The sequence below is a fragment of the Rana temporaria genome, chromosome 2, assembly GCF_905171775.1.
Source record: "Rana temporaria chromosome 2, aRanTem1.1, whole genome shotgun sequence".
NCBI lineage: Eukaryota > Metazoa > Chordata > Amphibia > Anura > Ranidae > Rana > Rana temporaria.
The window spans coordinates 35,315,480-35,332,438 of record NC_053490.1 but is presented as its reverse complement, the minus strand read 5'-3'; the positions used below and the strand labels follow the sequence as shown (position 1 = coordinate 35,332,438).

The following is a 16,959-nucleotide window of genomic DNA, read 5'->3' as shown; positions in this document are numbered from 1 at the left end:
TATTTGTTTTTTTTCCTGCTTTAAAACCTTTTATATAATACTTCACATGAAGCTCTTTTAAGCGGCTATCTCAGCTTCCAAATACCAATATTTAAAAGGCTTTTCGCCCCTTTCCGTTTCCAGCTGTACATTCTGTCCCCTCGTCCCTCACTAATGAGCTCTCCCGGGAATGTTGTCAGCAGTCACTTCCTTCTCCAGAGAGCCTCTGAAATGGAAGCTGAGCCTGTAATTGGCAATGCTTTTAGCACTTTTAACGCTTGATGTGCGATGTAGTATGAATGTGTGTGTGTGTGTGTGTGTGTGTGTGTGTGTGTTTGTTTCATTTTATTAAAGTTTGTGTGTGTGTGTGTGTGTGTGTGTGTGTGTGTGTGTGTGTTTTTGTTTCATTTTATTAAAGTTTGTGTGTGTGTGTGTGTGTTTGTTTGTTTGTTTGTTTTTTGGGGTGGGGATAGCCCCACCAAACGCAGCATTCAAACACACACTTAAAATGGAACTACTGTATGCACAAAACCAAAATGAAAATAAAAGGAAGATTTAGAAGTTTGCCATCTGTTATCCCATTTCCATTCACTTCCTGTCCCATAGCCAAAACAGGAAGTGTGAGAATATTTCTCCAAATTAGGGAATCTCCTGGAACCCCCCCAGATCACCAGAACTAGTATCCTTTATTAAGATTATCCATCTACTACGGTTTTTAGATATATATATATATATATATATATATATATATATATATATATATATATATATAATTTCTTTTTATTAGGGTTGTCCCGATACCACTTTTTTAGGACCGAGTACAAGTACCGATACTTTTTTTTTTTTTTTTCAAGTACTCGCCAATACCGGGGGGGCGGGCAGAGTCCCAGTTTAGAGCTGAGGTTGCTGTTTGCAAACGGATGTTGTGCTTTTGGATTTCGGAGTCTCCTGGCTCTGTGTATGTAATTGGAAATCTAGAACCTTCACCATGCAGTGGAATTATCTTTCAGCCCTCAGTGCGGCGTTTTTTCCATTGGTCAGACTCCCTAATAAAATTTACAGTAAGCTGCCAGCAAAGTGTAACGAGGCCCAAAATCTCCATTGTGACCTGCCTGCAGTCCAGAGCGGTGTATCATTGGGGGGTCTGCACCGGCTCCAGCCTCCCGCGCTCAACGCATTTCTGAGAATGTGAGCGTTTGTAGGAAGCATTGTCACAAGAGACCTCATTGTCCACACAATGTCGGCTGATCATAACCCAGCTCAGCAGAAAATGTGCATTGTAGATTCAGCTTTTCCTCTGCGCTCTGCGGAAATATTTAAAAGGACATCGGAGGGGAGAAGAGTCCCAATCGCAGTGCTGCACGTGAATCCATCTCAAGGGCACGCCAAGCGTCCTTTGGCTGCAGCAACTTAATGTTTCCCTGCACATCCTCCGTCTTCACTGCAGCTAGACCAGCTGATTGATTTTTATTTATACTCTGATGGGAAAGGTCCTTGCAGATGAGCAGAAATGAAACGCCGGGTTCTCTAGCAAACCTGATTTCGGTTTACTTTAGGGACCTCGGCGGAGATTTCCAATTGGCTTTTGAGTTGCAATAAGGCTCTTCTACTTCTACCTTTTTTTTTTTTTTTTTTTTTTTTTTTTTTTTTTTGTAATTAACTTCTGCATAAAAAAAAAAAACACCAAATGATTTATAGCGGTTCCCCCGACACACGGAACTGGGTTAGAAGGTGTAGAGAAATCCTTTAACCACTTAAGCCCCGGACCTTTAGGCAGCTAAATGCCCAGGCCAGGTTTTGCGATTCGGCACTGCGTCGTTTTAACAGACATTTGCGCGGTCGTGCGACGTGGCTCCCAAACAAAATTGGCGTCCTTTTTTCCCCACAAATAGAGCTTTCTTTTGGTGGTATTTGATCACCTCTGCGGTTTTTATTTTTTGCGCTATAAACAAAAATAGAGCGTCAATTTTGAAAAAAATGCAATATTTTTTAGTTTTTGTTATAATATCCCCCAAAAATATATCTAAAAAAAAATTTTTCCCTCAGTTTAGGCCGATACGTATTCTTCGACCTATTTTTAGTAAAAAAAAATCGCAATAAACGTTTATCGATTGGTTTGCACAAAATTTATAGCGTTTACAAAATAGGGGATAGTTTTATTGCATTTTTCCTAATTATTTATTTTTTACTACTAATGGCGGCAATCAGCGATTTTTTTTTTTTCGTGACTGCGACATTATGGCGGACACTTCGGACAATTTTGACACATTTTTGGGACCATTGTCATTTTCACAGCAAAAAATGCATTTAAATTGCATTGTTTATTGTGAAAATGACAGTTGCAGTTTGGGATTTAACCACAGGGGGCGCTGTAGGAGTTATGTTTCACCTAGTGTGTGTTTACAACTGTAGGGGGGTGTGGCTGTAGGTCTGACGTCATCGATCGAGTCTCCTTATAAAAGGGATGACTCGATCGATACACCGCCACAGTGAAGCACGGGGAAGCCGTGTTTACACACAGCTCTCCCCGTTCTTCAGCTCCGGGGAGCGATCGCGACGGAGCGGCTATAAACAAATGGCCGCGCCGTCGTCCCGGATCGCTCCCCGAGGGAACCCGACCACCGCATGTAGCGGGGGGGGGGGGGGGCAAGGACGTACATGTACGCCCATTTGCCTGTACGTGCCATTCTGTGGACGTACATTTACATGCGGCGGTCGGGAAGTGGTTGTAAAGGTTTGTTTTTTTATTTTCTAAATGGGTTCCTTTTGGGGGCCCTTTCCCGCATACGGATCCTGTGAGGATCCGGACCGTTCTCATCCGCTTGCTCAGCGGGGATCGCTCTGTTGATCCCCGCTGAGCCGGAAGATTACCGGGCAGTCCCCGCACACTGTTCAGGGACCGCCCTGTTAGATCTTCGCTCTCCTCTATGGGGGGATCGGATGAACACGGACTGTCTGTCCATGTTCATCCGATCCACAGACGGATGGAAAAAGAGAGGATTTTCCTCTGCAGAATCGGACCATAGAGGGGACTGATGAGATCGGGTGTCAGCGGATGTTCATCGCTATCCCATAGGGATTAATGTATGTCCGTATTTTATCCAAAAACAGACGGATGAAATACGGACATGCTGTCCTTGCGTGTGAAAGGGCTCTAAAGCTAGTGCATTGTTGGTTCACTTGCCTTTTTCCTTCGATTTCCCTTCTAAATGTTTTTTTTTTTTTTCTTTGTCTGAATTTATCACTTCCTGTTCCTCAGTAAACTTGCCCCCCACATCCGAGCCGTTCTGGCTGGGGGTTAGTCAGCCAGAACAGCTTACTGAGGAGAAACAGGAAGTGAGGAATTCAGACAAAGGGGGGAAAAAAACAGAAGGGAAATGGAAGGAAAAGGTAAGTGAACCAACAATGCACTAGCTTAAAGGAACCCATTTAGAAAATAAAAAACAAACCTTTACAACCCCTTTTAAGGCAATGTAAAGGTTCATTTAAGAACCAAAAAACGAACAAACATGTAATGCTTGCCTCCTCTGTTAGTTGTTTTTGCAGAGTGGCCCTTATCCTCCTCTTCTGGGGTCCCTCAGCGGCACTCCTGGCTCCTCCTCTTCTCCAGTGCTCCGTTGGAGAGCCGCTCTCTGGGGCACCTGTGCAGGCGCGCTCTCGTGTCCTGCTGCTGTGTCCATTGACACAGACAGCAGCCTCCCCCCACGTCATTGGATTTGATTGACAGCAGCAGGAGCCAATGGCTGTGCTGCGATCAATCTGTCCAATGAGGACCAGAGACACCAGCTGGAGCAGGTGGACTCGTCCCCATCGCTGGAAAGACGGGGTTCAGGTAAGTAAAAGGAGGGGGGGCTCTAGGGGGCTGCTGCATCACAGGAGGGTTTTCGCTTTATTGCATAAACTGCATTAAAGTGGAGTTCCACCCATAAATATAACCTTACATCAGTAGTTTTAAAAAAAATGTCATTAGTCCTTTAAGAATTTATTTTTATTTTTTAGATGCCTTCAAAGTGTTGTTGCTAGGCAGAATAGTTCATCTTCCCACTTCCTGCACCTAGGTGCTTAAGCTTCCTAATCTACACCGCACAGACTCCTGGGAATGTAGTGGGTGTAACTTTCCAGGAGTCTGTGCACTCCCCAGTCTCGTAGAATCATGTGACTTGGACAGTACAGGTGCTGAAACCTGATCTGAAACCTATTACACTGCTTGTGCAGCACTGAGCATGTGCGAGATCTGCAAGGCTTAAATCCAGGAAGTCACACAGTCTGGCTTCATGATGCCCACACTTAAGATGGCCCCAGTCAATTTCTATTTTATAAAGTGTCTAAATGCTGTAACAACCTAACAAAACGGACCTTAGTTTACAGACTAACTTTACTAGAATACATTAAGCTTGTGTATTACAGGGGTATTTATATTTTTTTTTAAATCAAAAACGACATTTATTGAGCATAAAGAAAAAGGATGACAGACACGTTAATAATCGGTGCAACATGCACCACAAGCAAGGATACAAGGCAATGTCAGGGATAGGGGTATTTATATTTAAAAAGTGAAATTGTGGCTGGAACTCCGCTTTAAGGTGAAAAACCACAAGGGTTTACAACCACTTTAAAGTAGAATTCCAGACTAAACCGAACCGTCATAAAAATGCTTCCTCCCACCTTCTAACGCCTATGCAGATTAACCTGTGTAAGAACAATGCATATGTAGTTACATATTTCCAGCCCACTTTGGTCTGACACATGATCCTCTTTGACAGGCAGTGGTGACTGCAGGGGAGAGGAGAGGACGCTTGAGTGGTGACGTCACCCATAGGCTCCTATGGCCCGTTTGTTGCTGTGACTCCCCCCTCTCCCCTGCAGCTGCTGACTGTCACAGGGGAGCCAGATCACATGACCACAGCGGAGCGGGCTAAAAATGGGCAATTATATACAGTTTATCTTTCTTACACAGGTTAGTTGGTATCTGTGTTTGGAGGGGGGAGGGGACATTTTTAAGATTAGTTAGGCCTGGAATTTTCCCTGTAAAGGAAACCTAGAAACTGCCAATAATTCTGTTTCTGAAAATGCTAGCTGCTTGGCTGTCTTGCTGATACAATGGCTTTAGTGCTTCGAGACGCTCTCCAACAGTAACCTGCAGCTTGGGACAGAATTCGGGGTCCGAGTTCTGCGTTATTCCTTACCCGTGACTCATTGCCGAAGTGGGTCGCCGTGACAGCCAGGCATTTACCTTTTTTTTTTTTTTTTTTTTTTTTTTTTTTTTTTTTTTTTAGAAGAGGCCTGAAGCTTTCACACTTGGTACAGATTTTTTCTTTAAAGTGATTGTAAACCTCAGATATGAACAAAGCCTATTTCTCTTTAGTGTGTACTTGTCTCAATTAAGAGCACGAAGTGTCATTTCTGTCTGCTGCTTCGTTCCTTCGCTATCAGCATGAATCACTTCTGACAGGTTTTCCTGACACCAAGACAAAAATGGTGACGGGAGTCCCCTCCAGCAGATTGACAGTCTCAGCTCTCTGTTCCTGTGAGCTCTTTGGAGGGGGGTGTCTCTTCCCTCCAATCAGTTCTTAGAGCTCTCCTCGCTGAGTGTTAGCCCCCGTTCACACCTAGGCGTATATACGCCTGTAGTGCGACGCCGCTGCAGCCCCGAGACGCTGGAGGGATGATTTAACATGCACCTCTATGGAGATGGTTCACATCTCCAATGGATTGTTTCATGGACTTATTGTTCACTTGAATTTATTCTTGGATTTATGGACTTTGATTTTTCCACCTTTTTTTTTTTTTTTTTCCATATATTTATGTTCACAATTGTTATGGTTATGAGAACTCTATGGTGCTGTGATGCTTGTGTTGATGACTGCTTTGTAGCAACTTAACACTAAGGGTTCCATAATCTCTTTTTACACAGATTCAGGTGGTTCTGGCCCCCTGACTCTGCATGATTAACACATTTGGTCTGCAATATCAGAGTGTTATTATAGTTATATATAGCACATGAACTTGGGCTGAGGCCCACATATGTTCGATGGTTTGTTATATTTAAACTATTTGGTTTAGCGCAATTATTTCCTTTTTTTTTTTTTTCACATGTTCCTTTAGAAAACACTGGCCCGGATTCAGAGAGCAATTGCGCCTGCGTAACCATAGGTTACACAGCGCAATTGCTGACTTGCTCTGGCGTTACGAATGCTCCTGATTCAGGAACATTGTAACGCCGACTGCAGCCTAAAATCTGCGTGGCATAAGGCTCTTATGCCACGCAGATTTTAGGCTGCATTCTTGCGATGACCGCTAGGGGGCGCTCCCATTGTGCTCGGTGTATAGTATGCAAATTGCATACTAACACCGATTCACAATGTTGCGCGGGCCCTGCGTACGCAAGTTACGGAGTTTCCGTACGGCGTCTTTAGCGTAAGGCTGCCCCTTCTGATAGTAGGGGCAGCCAATGCTAAAGTATACCCGCCGTTCCCGCGTCGTGAAATTTGAATTTCACGTAGTTTGCGTAAGTGATTCGTGAATGGCGCTGGACGCCATTCACGTTCACTTTGAAGCAAATGACGTCCTTGCGACGTCATTTGCCCCAATGCACGTCTGGAAAGTTTCCCGACGGAGCATGCGCTCTACGCTCGGTGCGGGAGCGCGCCTAATTTAAATGATTCCCGCCCCCTACGGGATCATTTACATTAGGCGCCCTTACGCAGGGCAATTTTAAAGAGCGCACATGCAATTTACGGAGCTACTGGTCCATGAATCGCGCGCAGTAAATTTGCGGGGGCGCAGGGCAAAAACGCTGCCCTGTGCCTCCGTAAAAAAGGGGCAAATTCTACCTGAATCTGGGCCATAGACATTTTATAGAGGTCGGTATAGTGATTAATAAAGTGTATAGTGCATCGACAAAAATCAGCTAAGCAAAAAAAAAAAAGAATAACTCAACCAATGGGCTGCACTGTATATTTAGCGAGTGACTAAACGTCTCTGCTGTGTGTAGATGACGGATCTTTGAAACCTAAACTGAGACCAATGGAACTGTAAAGTGTCCTATAGATAGACGTCTCCTGCAATGGGAGGGTTTGTTACAGACGGGGTGACGGCAGTGTCTCCATTTTCAGAATTTGGCTCGGTTATTTAGGGACGGGTTGCATCCACCGGTCACGTATTTCACGGCGTGTCAGGGATGGAAACGCTGAGTCACAATTTTGGGTAAAAAGGCCTCGAGGTCAGAAGAATTAGGAATCGCCCAGACCGGTTTCCTTGCCGAGAAGATTATCATACTTGCTAAATAGAAGGGAGAGTTTTCTTTTTAATGAGGCCGTCATATCCGTCATTTACTTCCACCGGCATGAACAGTTTATTCAAGGCCAAATGATATATACAGAATAAATGAGGGCAACGACTCGGTGATATTAAAGTGGTGGTTCCGCCGATTTTTTATTTTTATTTTTTTAAATGTCAGCAGCTACAAATACGGCAGCTGCTGACTTTTAAAAAATGGACACTTACCTATCCAGCGCGCCCGCGATGTCAGCAGCCGAGGCTGAGCAATCGCTCGGTCCTCGGCTGCTTCCGCCACCATCCTCAATGAGGAAGTGAAGCCTGACGGCTTCACTGCCCAATTCCCTACTGTGCATCCGCGAGGTTCGTGGCGCAACGTCACTGGTCCCCGCTCTCTCCTGGGAACAGTGTTTCCCAGAAGTCAGCGGAGGGGGGCGACGTCACAGGCTGGATTCCCCGCGGGGATTAGACCCGGAAGTGGTGCAAATACCGGTCTCAGACAGGTATCTGCACCCCCTCCCCCCTGAAAGGTGCCAAATGTGTCACCGGAAGAGGGGAGGGATCCAAAAAGCGGAGGTTCACTTTTGTGTGAACCTCCGCTTTAAGTCCTACTTTTTGAGAAAGAGTAATAATGAGAATTTAAAATTCTTTCTTTCTTTCTTTCTTTCTTTCTTTCTTTCTTTTCTTTCTTTTTCTTTTTTTTCTTTTTTTTCTTTTTTCGCTTTTCTTTCTTTCTTTCTTTCTTAGCAACTCTTAATCAAGTTTGTTACTGTAGGTAACCCTTGTTGGGAATAAAGTAACATTTTAGCTTGCACTTTGGTTTGCATGAGTCACACGCTGAATAGAGGAGCAGTGGGGGAACAACTTAAATGTGAAGCCTGGCTTCACATTTAGTACAGCATTCTCCCCACTGTCCTATTGTGTTCTGGTAGGGGGACCACCCCACGCCAGAACACACCGGTCGCTGATTGGATGTTGATGGGCTACTGGTTTTACCAGTATCCCCGTTCGACAGAAGCCGGATTGGCTGCTGTACACACTTGCTGAATGTCGGCCGGTTCCTGTTGAACCGGCCGATGCTAACCTATTTTCAGCCCGCGTGTGCCAACCTTAAAGTGAAGCTCCACCCAAAACGGGGAAGCTCCGCTGGTTTTGGCACATTTCAGGGAGGGAGTGGGTTCCTGGTTTTTGACAGGGACTCATCCCTACATCCCTACATCCCGTCTCCCATAAATTTGGCCCCCCTCCTCCATCCATCGCCGCAGGGCCATTCAGCAGGAAACCGGCGGTGAAGTCGCAAGGCTTCACTGCCAGTTTCTCTTATGATTGAAAAATGGGCTGGGGTGCCGACGGCGTGGGATCACTCGACAGGTAAGTGTCCTAATATTAAAAGTCATCAGCTGCAGTATTTGTAGATGCTGAAGTTTTTTTTTTTTTTTTTGGGGGGGGGGGGGTGGAGCTCTGAATTGCATAATGTACTTCGGTGGTGGAGGAGGTTGAGGGGTTTTCAAAATATCTGTATGTGTGTAATTTTTTACTTTTTACATTTTGGTTAGTGTGTGGGGTGTTCTAGCCCTTGTCAGTTCTTTGTCGTCTGTGTCCCCATTGATGATATTTCCCTTCACTTCCTGTCTCATAACCAAAACAGGAAGTGAGAGGAAATCCCTCAACTAAGGGAAATCCCTGGTTGTGACCAGAACTAGTGTCCCCATTGGACGATTTCCCCTCTTACTCTTGAGGACAACCCAAAATTTGGATTTTCTTTTGCTTTCACTCTCTGTGATAACAGTAAATAGAGGGTCCCAGGGACACGGACAACAGTAAAAACCTGCCAGGCGTTCTAATCCCTCTCCACTCTATCTACAACTATAAAAAGTTTTGCCTTCAGTTTAATATTCTCTTAATGATATCTATAGATGGTGTTCCTTAACTTACTTTTTTTTTGTCTACTTCTCTATAGGATGTCATCTGACTCCGCCCAGCTTGCGTGAACAGCCATTCACCTGCACAGACCCGACTAGCGGTGGGAGGGTCCTCCTGCCGATCCCAGGAGGTCTCACACGGGCGCACATTGTGGAGAATATGGCGCAGATCTGTCTACACCCCGCATTGCACCGCATTTTACATTTAGTTTCCTTCAAGGACAATGACGGAGAAATTTTCACCCGACGCAAATGCAATTCAGGGATTTCTGCGAGTCTGAGGCAGCGGGAAGTGACTTTCTGAGAGGTCGCTGTTGGTTTTTTCATGATCATGGAGGAAATAGTCTATTTTTTACTAATTGCAGGGATGGAGAAATAGACCTTTTTATTGCAGCTAATCCGACGCTCTCAATATGGAGGCCGGCATTCGCCAGACCTGGAGGGAACGGAAGACTGACAGCTCGGCCTCCATCTTCAAACTCTACAAACGTGTTGCTGCTATTTTACTTTTTAATTTTATTGCATATGTCGCTAACACAATAGGCGCTGGTTACGTCTTTACATGTTACTGAGGGGAAACTTTGCCGCTGGAATGTGTACTGAAAAATGTTTGCTGCTCATATTTTCTAGTATAGCATAGAGCATGCTGGGAAGTATATCATTTCAGAAGTGTTGGCCATTCTTCTGAATTCCCAGTATTCTTTGGTGCTGGCATGACTTGCTGCAGGCTGGCAAGGCATGCTGGGAGCTGTAGCTCTATATTACTTGAAGTACCAGCTGCGTACAACTCGCTTATTAAGTGTCTGAATGAGGAACAATTGTATCCGCTAATCATGTGATTCCTTTCATTCTCCCATAATGCAGTGGGAACTTAAAGGACCCAGGAGCCCCTTTGCATTTTCACATGCGGCCCCTCTTCCTGTAAGGCAGGCCTGCTAGGCAGGCTTGCTTTCCTGTAAAGCCCTGTACACACAGCCCAGAATCTCATCAGGAAAAAAACTCAGTTTTTTTCCTGATGAGATTCCTGGCAAGATTCTCTTGCCGGCTGAGTGTACACACACGCCATTCATTCAAAAGAACCGCGTTCTTTTGAATGGCACATACGTGGTGACGTCATCGAGTATGACAAGCATGCGCTCGTCACATTCGATGCCGTCGCCACCATCTTGCTACACCCTACCTATTCCTTGGAAGCGACAGCGCATGCGTCAGTAATTTTGAGCATGCGCGGCTTTCCATGGAGAGGCAAGTATACACACGCTCTGGTTTCTCGGCAGGAAAACACTGCCGAGAATCTCACAACGAGAAAATGGAGCAGATTCTCTATTTTTCTCGTTGAGATTCTGGGCAGTTTTCTTGACGAGAAACCTCAAAGCCTCGTACACACGCTCGGTATATTTGGCAAGAAAGCTCTGCCAGCAGTTTTCTTGCCAAGAAACCCATGCGTGTGTATGAGGCTTAAGGCAGGCTTGCTTTCCTGTAAGGCAGACTAGGCTTTCTGTGCAGCCAGCAGGTCTTGTTGCTGGCACTGGTGGCATGACGCCAGTGCTGTAAGCACTACAGGACTCTTTGATAAAGTTAGCTTCCCTGCAAATGTAGAGTACCCCACCACCCACATCCCAAGCCTGGAAAGTGGACAAAGTGACATTGCCTCTGCCAAATTCCCATTACCTCAACCCCCCCCCCCCCCCCACAACTGCTAATACTCTACCAATACTCGACCAGCGAGCTGCTCCTCCTCTGGCCCGCCCAGATGAAAGGGGACAAATGCCCTTCTGTTTTTCGGATTGGAGGTAGGCGGGCATAAACAAACATCTGTCGCTCACACTGATGTGCTGCGGTTTACCCACACTGTGGGTGCAGCGTAGTGCACCTGTGTCTATACTGCGGGTTAGCTGAACTTTGCCATAGAGTCCACCTGTGGCAAAAGCCGACACTTTAGAGGAAGCATCGGCTTATGGGGCTCTGCTCTGCAGCCGCTTTCTTCCTCTACCACCAGCTTCATTCACAACACTGATGCTGTGGTATGGTGGGTCGGCAACCTGCGATCTGGGCTTACCAACTCACCATTCCAGAGCAGGAGGTCGCGGGCCAGATCAGAGGGCTCCACGGGCCACATGTGGCCCCCGGGCCACTGGTTGGCCACCCCTGCTCTAGGCCCAAGCACCGTTGCATGACTGGGGGAAATATTACCCCTCCCCATGTTTTCCAACACCAGTCATTTCTATGACTGCTGCAGAAAAGGGGGGGGCGGGGGGGTGTATGCAGAGACATCACTTTACCTTGGGCAAGGTGGGGGTGTGTACTTGGCAAAGGAAGATGGGTCTATTTGTCATTTTTGTTTAAAACAAAAATGTCACTGAGGGGTCCCTGCGGATATCAATTTTGTTTTTGTGGAAATTCTAGGTTCACATCTTAAAAAAAAAAATTATAATAATAAAGCTTGGTTCACTCTAATGTGACTTGTCATGCAACTTGCGACACAAAGATGCATGACAAGCCAAAACCCAATTACTTCAATGGCACCCGTTCCAATCTATGCGACTCAAATCGCAGCGTCTTAAAAAACAAAGTTCCTACACTACATTGATGCGACTTGGAGTCCCAACTCTGTTGCACACGTATTGCACAACAATGGGGGTCACGCTAGTCTTAACCAAGCCTCAAATTTGCATCCAATTACTGGAATTGGTTCTTCCTTTTAGACACTTGATAGGCGAGCCCAAATCTGAGCTGCAGGTTCTCATGCCGGGAACAAGTAATCGCATACACGTTTTATCACAGACTAGCTTAGCAGTACACTAAATAGAAGGGACATGGTGAAGGCAAGCTGTCCACATAGGCAGTAGGATATTAGTGCCATAAACCTTTCTGTCATACTTTTCAAGTCTTATGTGAAAGACATTTTATTTTCTGATAAGGTGGCTCTAAAGGTAAAAAAATAATGTCTTTGTTTTATTATATTAGTTTTTTTTAACATGGAATGTATTTATAAAATTTATTTAATTGTCAGCATAGTGTTGGAGCTCTGGCCCCTCGGTGGGTTTCTGCTGTTGGCCCACGATGGATGCCACTGCTGCTTGTTTTAATCTGATGTCAATAAAGTTAAAGCCATTCAAAAGACATGGGTCCAATGAGGTGAACCAGTTCTCTGAAGACTATTCCAGCAGCTATTTTGTAACTGAAGCAGTGTTCATGGTGAATGGGGCCCACGTCTGTGTCCTAGAACCAGTGATGTCACTGGTTTGTTGTGATGTCATGTCATGGGCTTTTTTTTCTCTTGGCCATTGGATAAAGCTATAAAATGGCTGCCTTCTGCATATGAGTGTATGGTACCATTTCAGTGATCTATCGTGTAGCAATAAAATTGTGAATTGAAGCTGTCTGTATCACTTTTTGGTATTTTTTATTTTTCTTAATTTGGTCTCTCGGGATACCCAACTGGAGACTTAATTTCAACATTTTCTCACAGGTGTGATTCAGTTCTCCCATAGATATGTACCAACTACCCCTCCCTCGGGGCACTATTGTGTTCGGGGCAGGGAGAGCTTTCCTGGCCAGCAGATGGGATCGGCTTGGGTACAACCAGCCCTCCCCATAGATTGATCGAATCTTTGCCAGTCCACGCTGAACTAGCTGAGATTTGTTCCATCCATGACCAGTGCACTTGGTAATCTGCTGTCAGTAACAGACCTGGTTGGACACACCCCTTTTTTTGCACTACAAGTCTGTGTAAGGAAACTTGTGCTAAGGGGTGTGGCCATTACTCCGCTCTGGCGGCACAAAGCTCTGCAGCGCGAAGGCAAAAAGTCTTATTTTTACTGAGATAACTGTATTTTAAGGCATTTTCAATCAATAGCCAGTTCAAAATCGTGCCATGTGTGCAAACAGGACTATAGGGGGGATAGTGTGAGGCGTCCATTTGAATCTAAAGCGGAACAATACTTTTGGAGCCCCCTGGACAGTGTTTGGGGGACTCCTAGGAGCAGCGACGGCAAACCTTGACACCCCAGATTTTTTGGAACTACATTATCCATGATGCTCAACTACACTGCAGAGTGCAAGAGCACCATGGGAAATGTAGTTCCAAAACATCAGGGGTGCCGAGGTTTGCCGTCACTGCTCTTAGGAGTTTTTGCCAATTTTTTGCAAATATGCACACCACATTATGGTACACTTGCCTAGCAAAATGCCAAAATCCAATGATTGAGAGCCATGCTCTTCCTTTTTAACCGCTGCCATCTTCTCTATTGGCTGGGATGGCCTGACTCTTGAACGCGCACACGGGAGTAACTACATCCAGAAATCTTGCTTCGCTGTGCATGTACTGCTACCCTGTTTCCCTGAAAATAAGACCTAGTGTTATTTTCCAGGAGTGTTGCAATATAAGCCCTACCCCAAAAATAAGACCTAGTTTAAAATGCTTTTAAAATCCTATAATCCACTCTATAACAGTATTACATAATGTACAATGTGTGTTTCTGTAATATAAATGTGGGCAAGAGAGCTCCGGCGGGTCACAGAAGTGTAGAGCGGCGCTATAAAGAAGGTATTTGGCACAATTATAATACAGAAACACACACATTGTACATTATATAATACTGTAATGGAGTGGATTATAAGATTTTACAAGCATTTTAACTCAGTTCACACTGGGGATTCCTGACAGGCAGGGAGGGAGAGGGGGAGAGAAGACAGCACATTACATGGTAAGACCTACCCTGAAAATAAGCCCTACTGTGTCTTTTGTTGCCAAAATTAATATAAGACCCGGGCTTATTTTCGGGGAAACACGGTATCACTATGCGATTTGTTAAAAATGTGCGTGCCCAGAGAGCTTTCATGGCAGAAGAAACATGCAGAGGATGTATGTATGTGTTTGAACTCATGCAAATGCTCTGACTTCTGGGATGATCAGTGAGGCGGTGGTGGAAGTTGCATGCACCGATCCCCCTGTATAGATTTCAATAAAGCAGCTGACCGCTGCTTCTCCTCTAAACCCCCCGCAGCTGTCGGCTGCTTTTATTGAAATCTATACAGGAAGATCAGTGCTTGTAATCCGCCCACCGCCACACCGATCATCCTTGACTCGGTTCCCCCCGTCCTCCTCCTCTCAGGGCTGCTCCTCATAAAAGTGAATACACCCCTCACATCTTTGTACATATGTTATTCTATCTTTTCATGTGACAACACTGAAGAAATGACACTTTGCTACAATGTTGTGTAGTGAGTGTACAGCTTGTATAACAGTGTACATTTGTTGTCCCCTCAAAATAACTCAACACACAGCCATTAATGTCTAAACCGCTGGCAACAAAAGTGAGTACACCCCTAAGTGAAAATGTCTAACTTGTCACCATTTTTCTCTTGGTGTTGGGAAAGCTTGTCCGATGTGATTCATGCTGATGGAGGAACGAAGCAGCAGAAAACGGACACTTGGTCCTCTTAATTGAGACAAGTACACACTATAGAGCGGACCTCCAGCTGTTGCAGAACTACAATTCCCATGAGGCATAGCAAGACTCTGACAGCCACAAGCATGAAACCAGAGTCAGAGGCATGGTGGGACTTGTAGTTTTGCAACAGCTGGAGGTCCACTAATTGCATATCCCTGCGGATATGTTCTGTTCATATTGCATGTCTGAGGTTTACAACCACTTTAAGTGTTGTACTGTAACCTTTTACAGCATCCATTACCTTCCATTTGTGTTTTGTTTTGCTGTGAGAGGCAGCAGATGATTTGGGAACACTGGTAACATTACCACCTTTGGTGCCCATCCAAACATGTCTCTTGGCCCCTCTCCTGGCTTCTGTCTACTGTGATCTGGCCGTATTTGATCCCTCTTCCTTGTCTGATCTAGTGTCCCAGCGCTTTGTTTGTCTTCATGTGTGAAGTGAAGAGTATTAGAGTGATTAGAAACTATGCGTACGTGATGTGCGGCATGTGGTCCCAGGAAAGCTGGCACAGGGACGTCACTTTTATCTTGGAGTGAACATTGTTAACTTTCAAAGATGGATGCCATTGTTACCTTAGAGGCCTCCAGTGTCCTGCAATGTGTTCTAGCTCTGTCATTTAACCACTTAAGGACCCCTTCACGCCGATATACGTCGGCAGAATGGCACGGCTGGGCACATCAACGTATATGTACGTTGTCCTTTAAGCCCAGCCACTGGGTCGCGGGCGCACGCCCACGGCCCGGTCCGAAGCTCTGTGACAGCAGGACTCGCGGACCTGATCGCCGCTGGAGTCCCGCGATCGGTCCCTGCAGCTGAAGAACGGGGAGAGCCGTGTGTAAACACAGCTTCCCCATTCTTCACTGTGGCGGCGTCATCGATCGTGTGATCCCTTTTATAGGGGGACACAGTCGATGACATCACACCTACAGCCACACCCCCCTACAGTTGTAAACACACTTGAGGTCACACATAACCCCATCAGCACCCCCTGTGGTTAACTCTCAAACTGCAATTGTCATTTTCACAATAAACAATGCAATTTAAATGCATTTTTTGCTGTGAAAATGACAATGGTCCCAAAAATTGTCCGAAGTGTCTGCCATAATGTCGCAGTCACGAAAAAAATCGCTGATCGGTGCCATCAGTAGTAAAAAAAAAATAAAAAAAAAATAAAAATGCAATAAAACTATCCCCTATTTTGTAAACGCTATAAATTTTGCGCAAACCAACTGATAAACGCTTATTGCGATTTTTTTTATTTATTTTTTACCAAAAATAGGTAGAATACGTATCGGCCTAAACTGAGGAAATTTTTTTTTTATATATATATATTTTTGGGGGATATTTATTATAGCAAAAAGTAAAAAATATTTCATTTTTTTTCAAAATTGTCGCTCTTTTTTTGTTTATAGCGCAAAAAATTAAAACCGCAGAGGTGATCAAATACAACCAAAAGAAAGCTCTATTTGTGGGAAAAAAAGGACGCCAATTTTGTTTTTCTGAGCCACGTTGCACGACCGCGCAATTGTCGGTTAAAGCAACGCAGTGCCGAATCGCAAAAAGAGGCAAGGTCCTTTTAGCTGCATTTTAGTCCGGGTCTTAAGTGGTTAAAGAGTCGGTCCACTCGGGAAGTGAGCCTAGGTTCACACTTATGCCCGCATCCAATTTGCATGACAGGAGAGTGTGACCGGCTGTCAATGGCGTCGGTTCACACATCTTCGGGGCAGACACGAAGCGCATTGCAGAAGGGTCCTGTGCGTCTTTGGCTCCATTTTAAGTCCGAATTGAGGCAAAAATTTGGACCTAAAACAGTGAACAGGGATGCACCGGACCCCCTGCTGTGAGAGGCTTCACTAATAGTGCAAGCCATTTTACAGGAGGTCCTTCAACAGAGCAGACCTCCATCAATGTGACTACTACCCATAACCACCAATGAGATGCGCCTTTTTTGTGTTCTGGGCCCCTTTTGCAAGCCTGAAATGATCCAAATGCTGTGGGCACAACGGCTGTTTAAAGACTTATTCCACCTTTAATGGCCAAGATGGCCCAAACTATTTAAAGGGATATTAAATGGGGAGGTAAAGTGGTAGTAAACTCTCGCTTCTACCCAGTGAGGGGACTGGCTTTGGGTGAAACACCGAGATGAAACCAATCCTCCTACATAATAAAATAAAAAATCGTAAAGGTGTTTGCGCTAAAAACTTGCAAAATGAATGTGGAAAAACAAATGGTGATTAAAAAGAGCAAATAAATATAGGACCAGATTCACAGTACAAGTACGCCAGCGTATCTACTGATACGCCGGCGTAATTTCAAATGTGCC

General features: G+C 45.1%; 1 protein-coding gene across 2 annotated transcripts in view; it reads left to right on the top strand.

Moving 5' to 3' along the window:
* The window catches only part of RELT (RELT TNF receptor), a 108,603-nt gene extending 98,426 nt beyond the window's left edge, over positions 1 to 10,177 (top strand). For both annotated transcript variants that reach the window (XM_040340053.1, XM_040340052.1), the window contains exon 11: positions 9,218 to 10,177. In XM_040340053.1, coding sequence (XP_040195987.1) covers positions 9,218 to 9,229 — 12 coding nt within the window. In that variant the 3' untranslated portion in view covers positions 9,230 to 10,177. The remainder of the gene's footprint in view (positions 1 to 9,217) is intronic.
* The last annotated feature ends 6,782 nt before the right edge of the window (positions 10,178 to 16,959 follow it).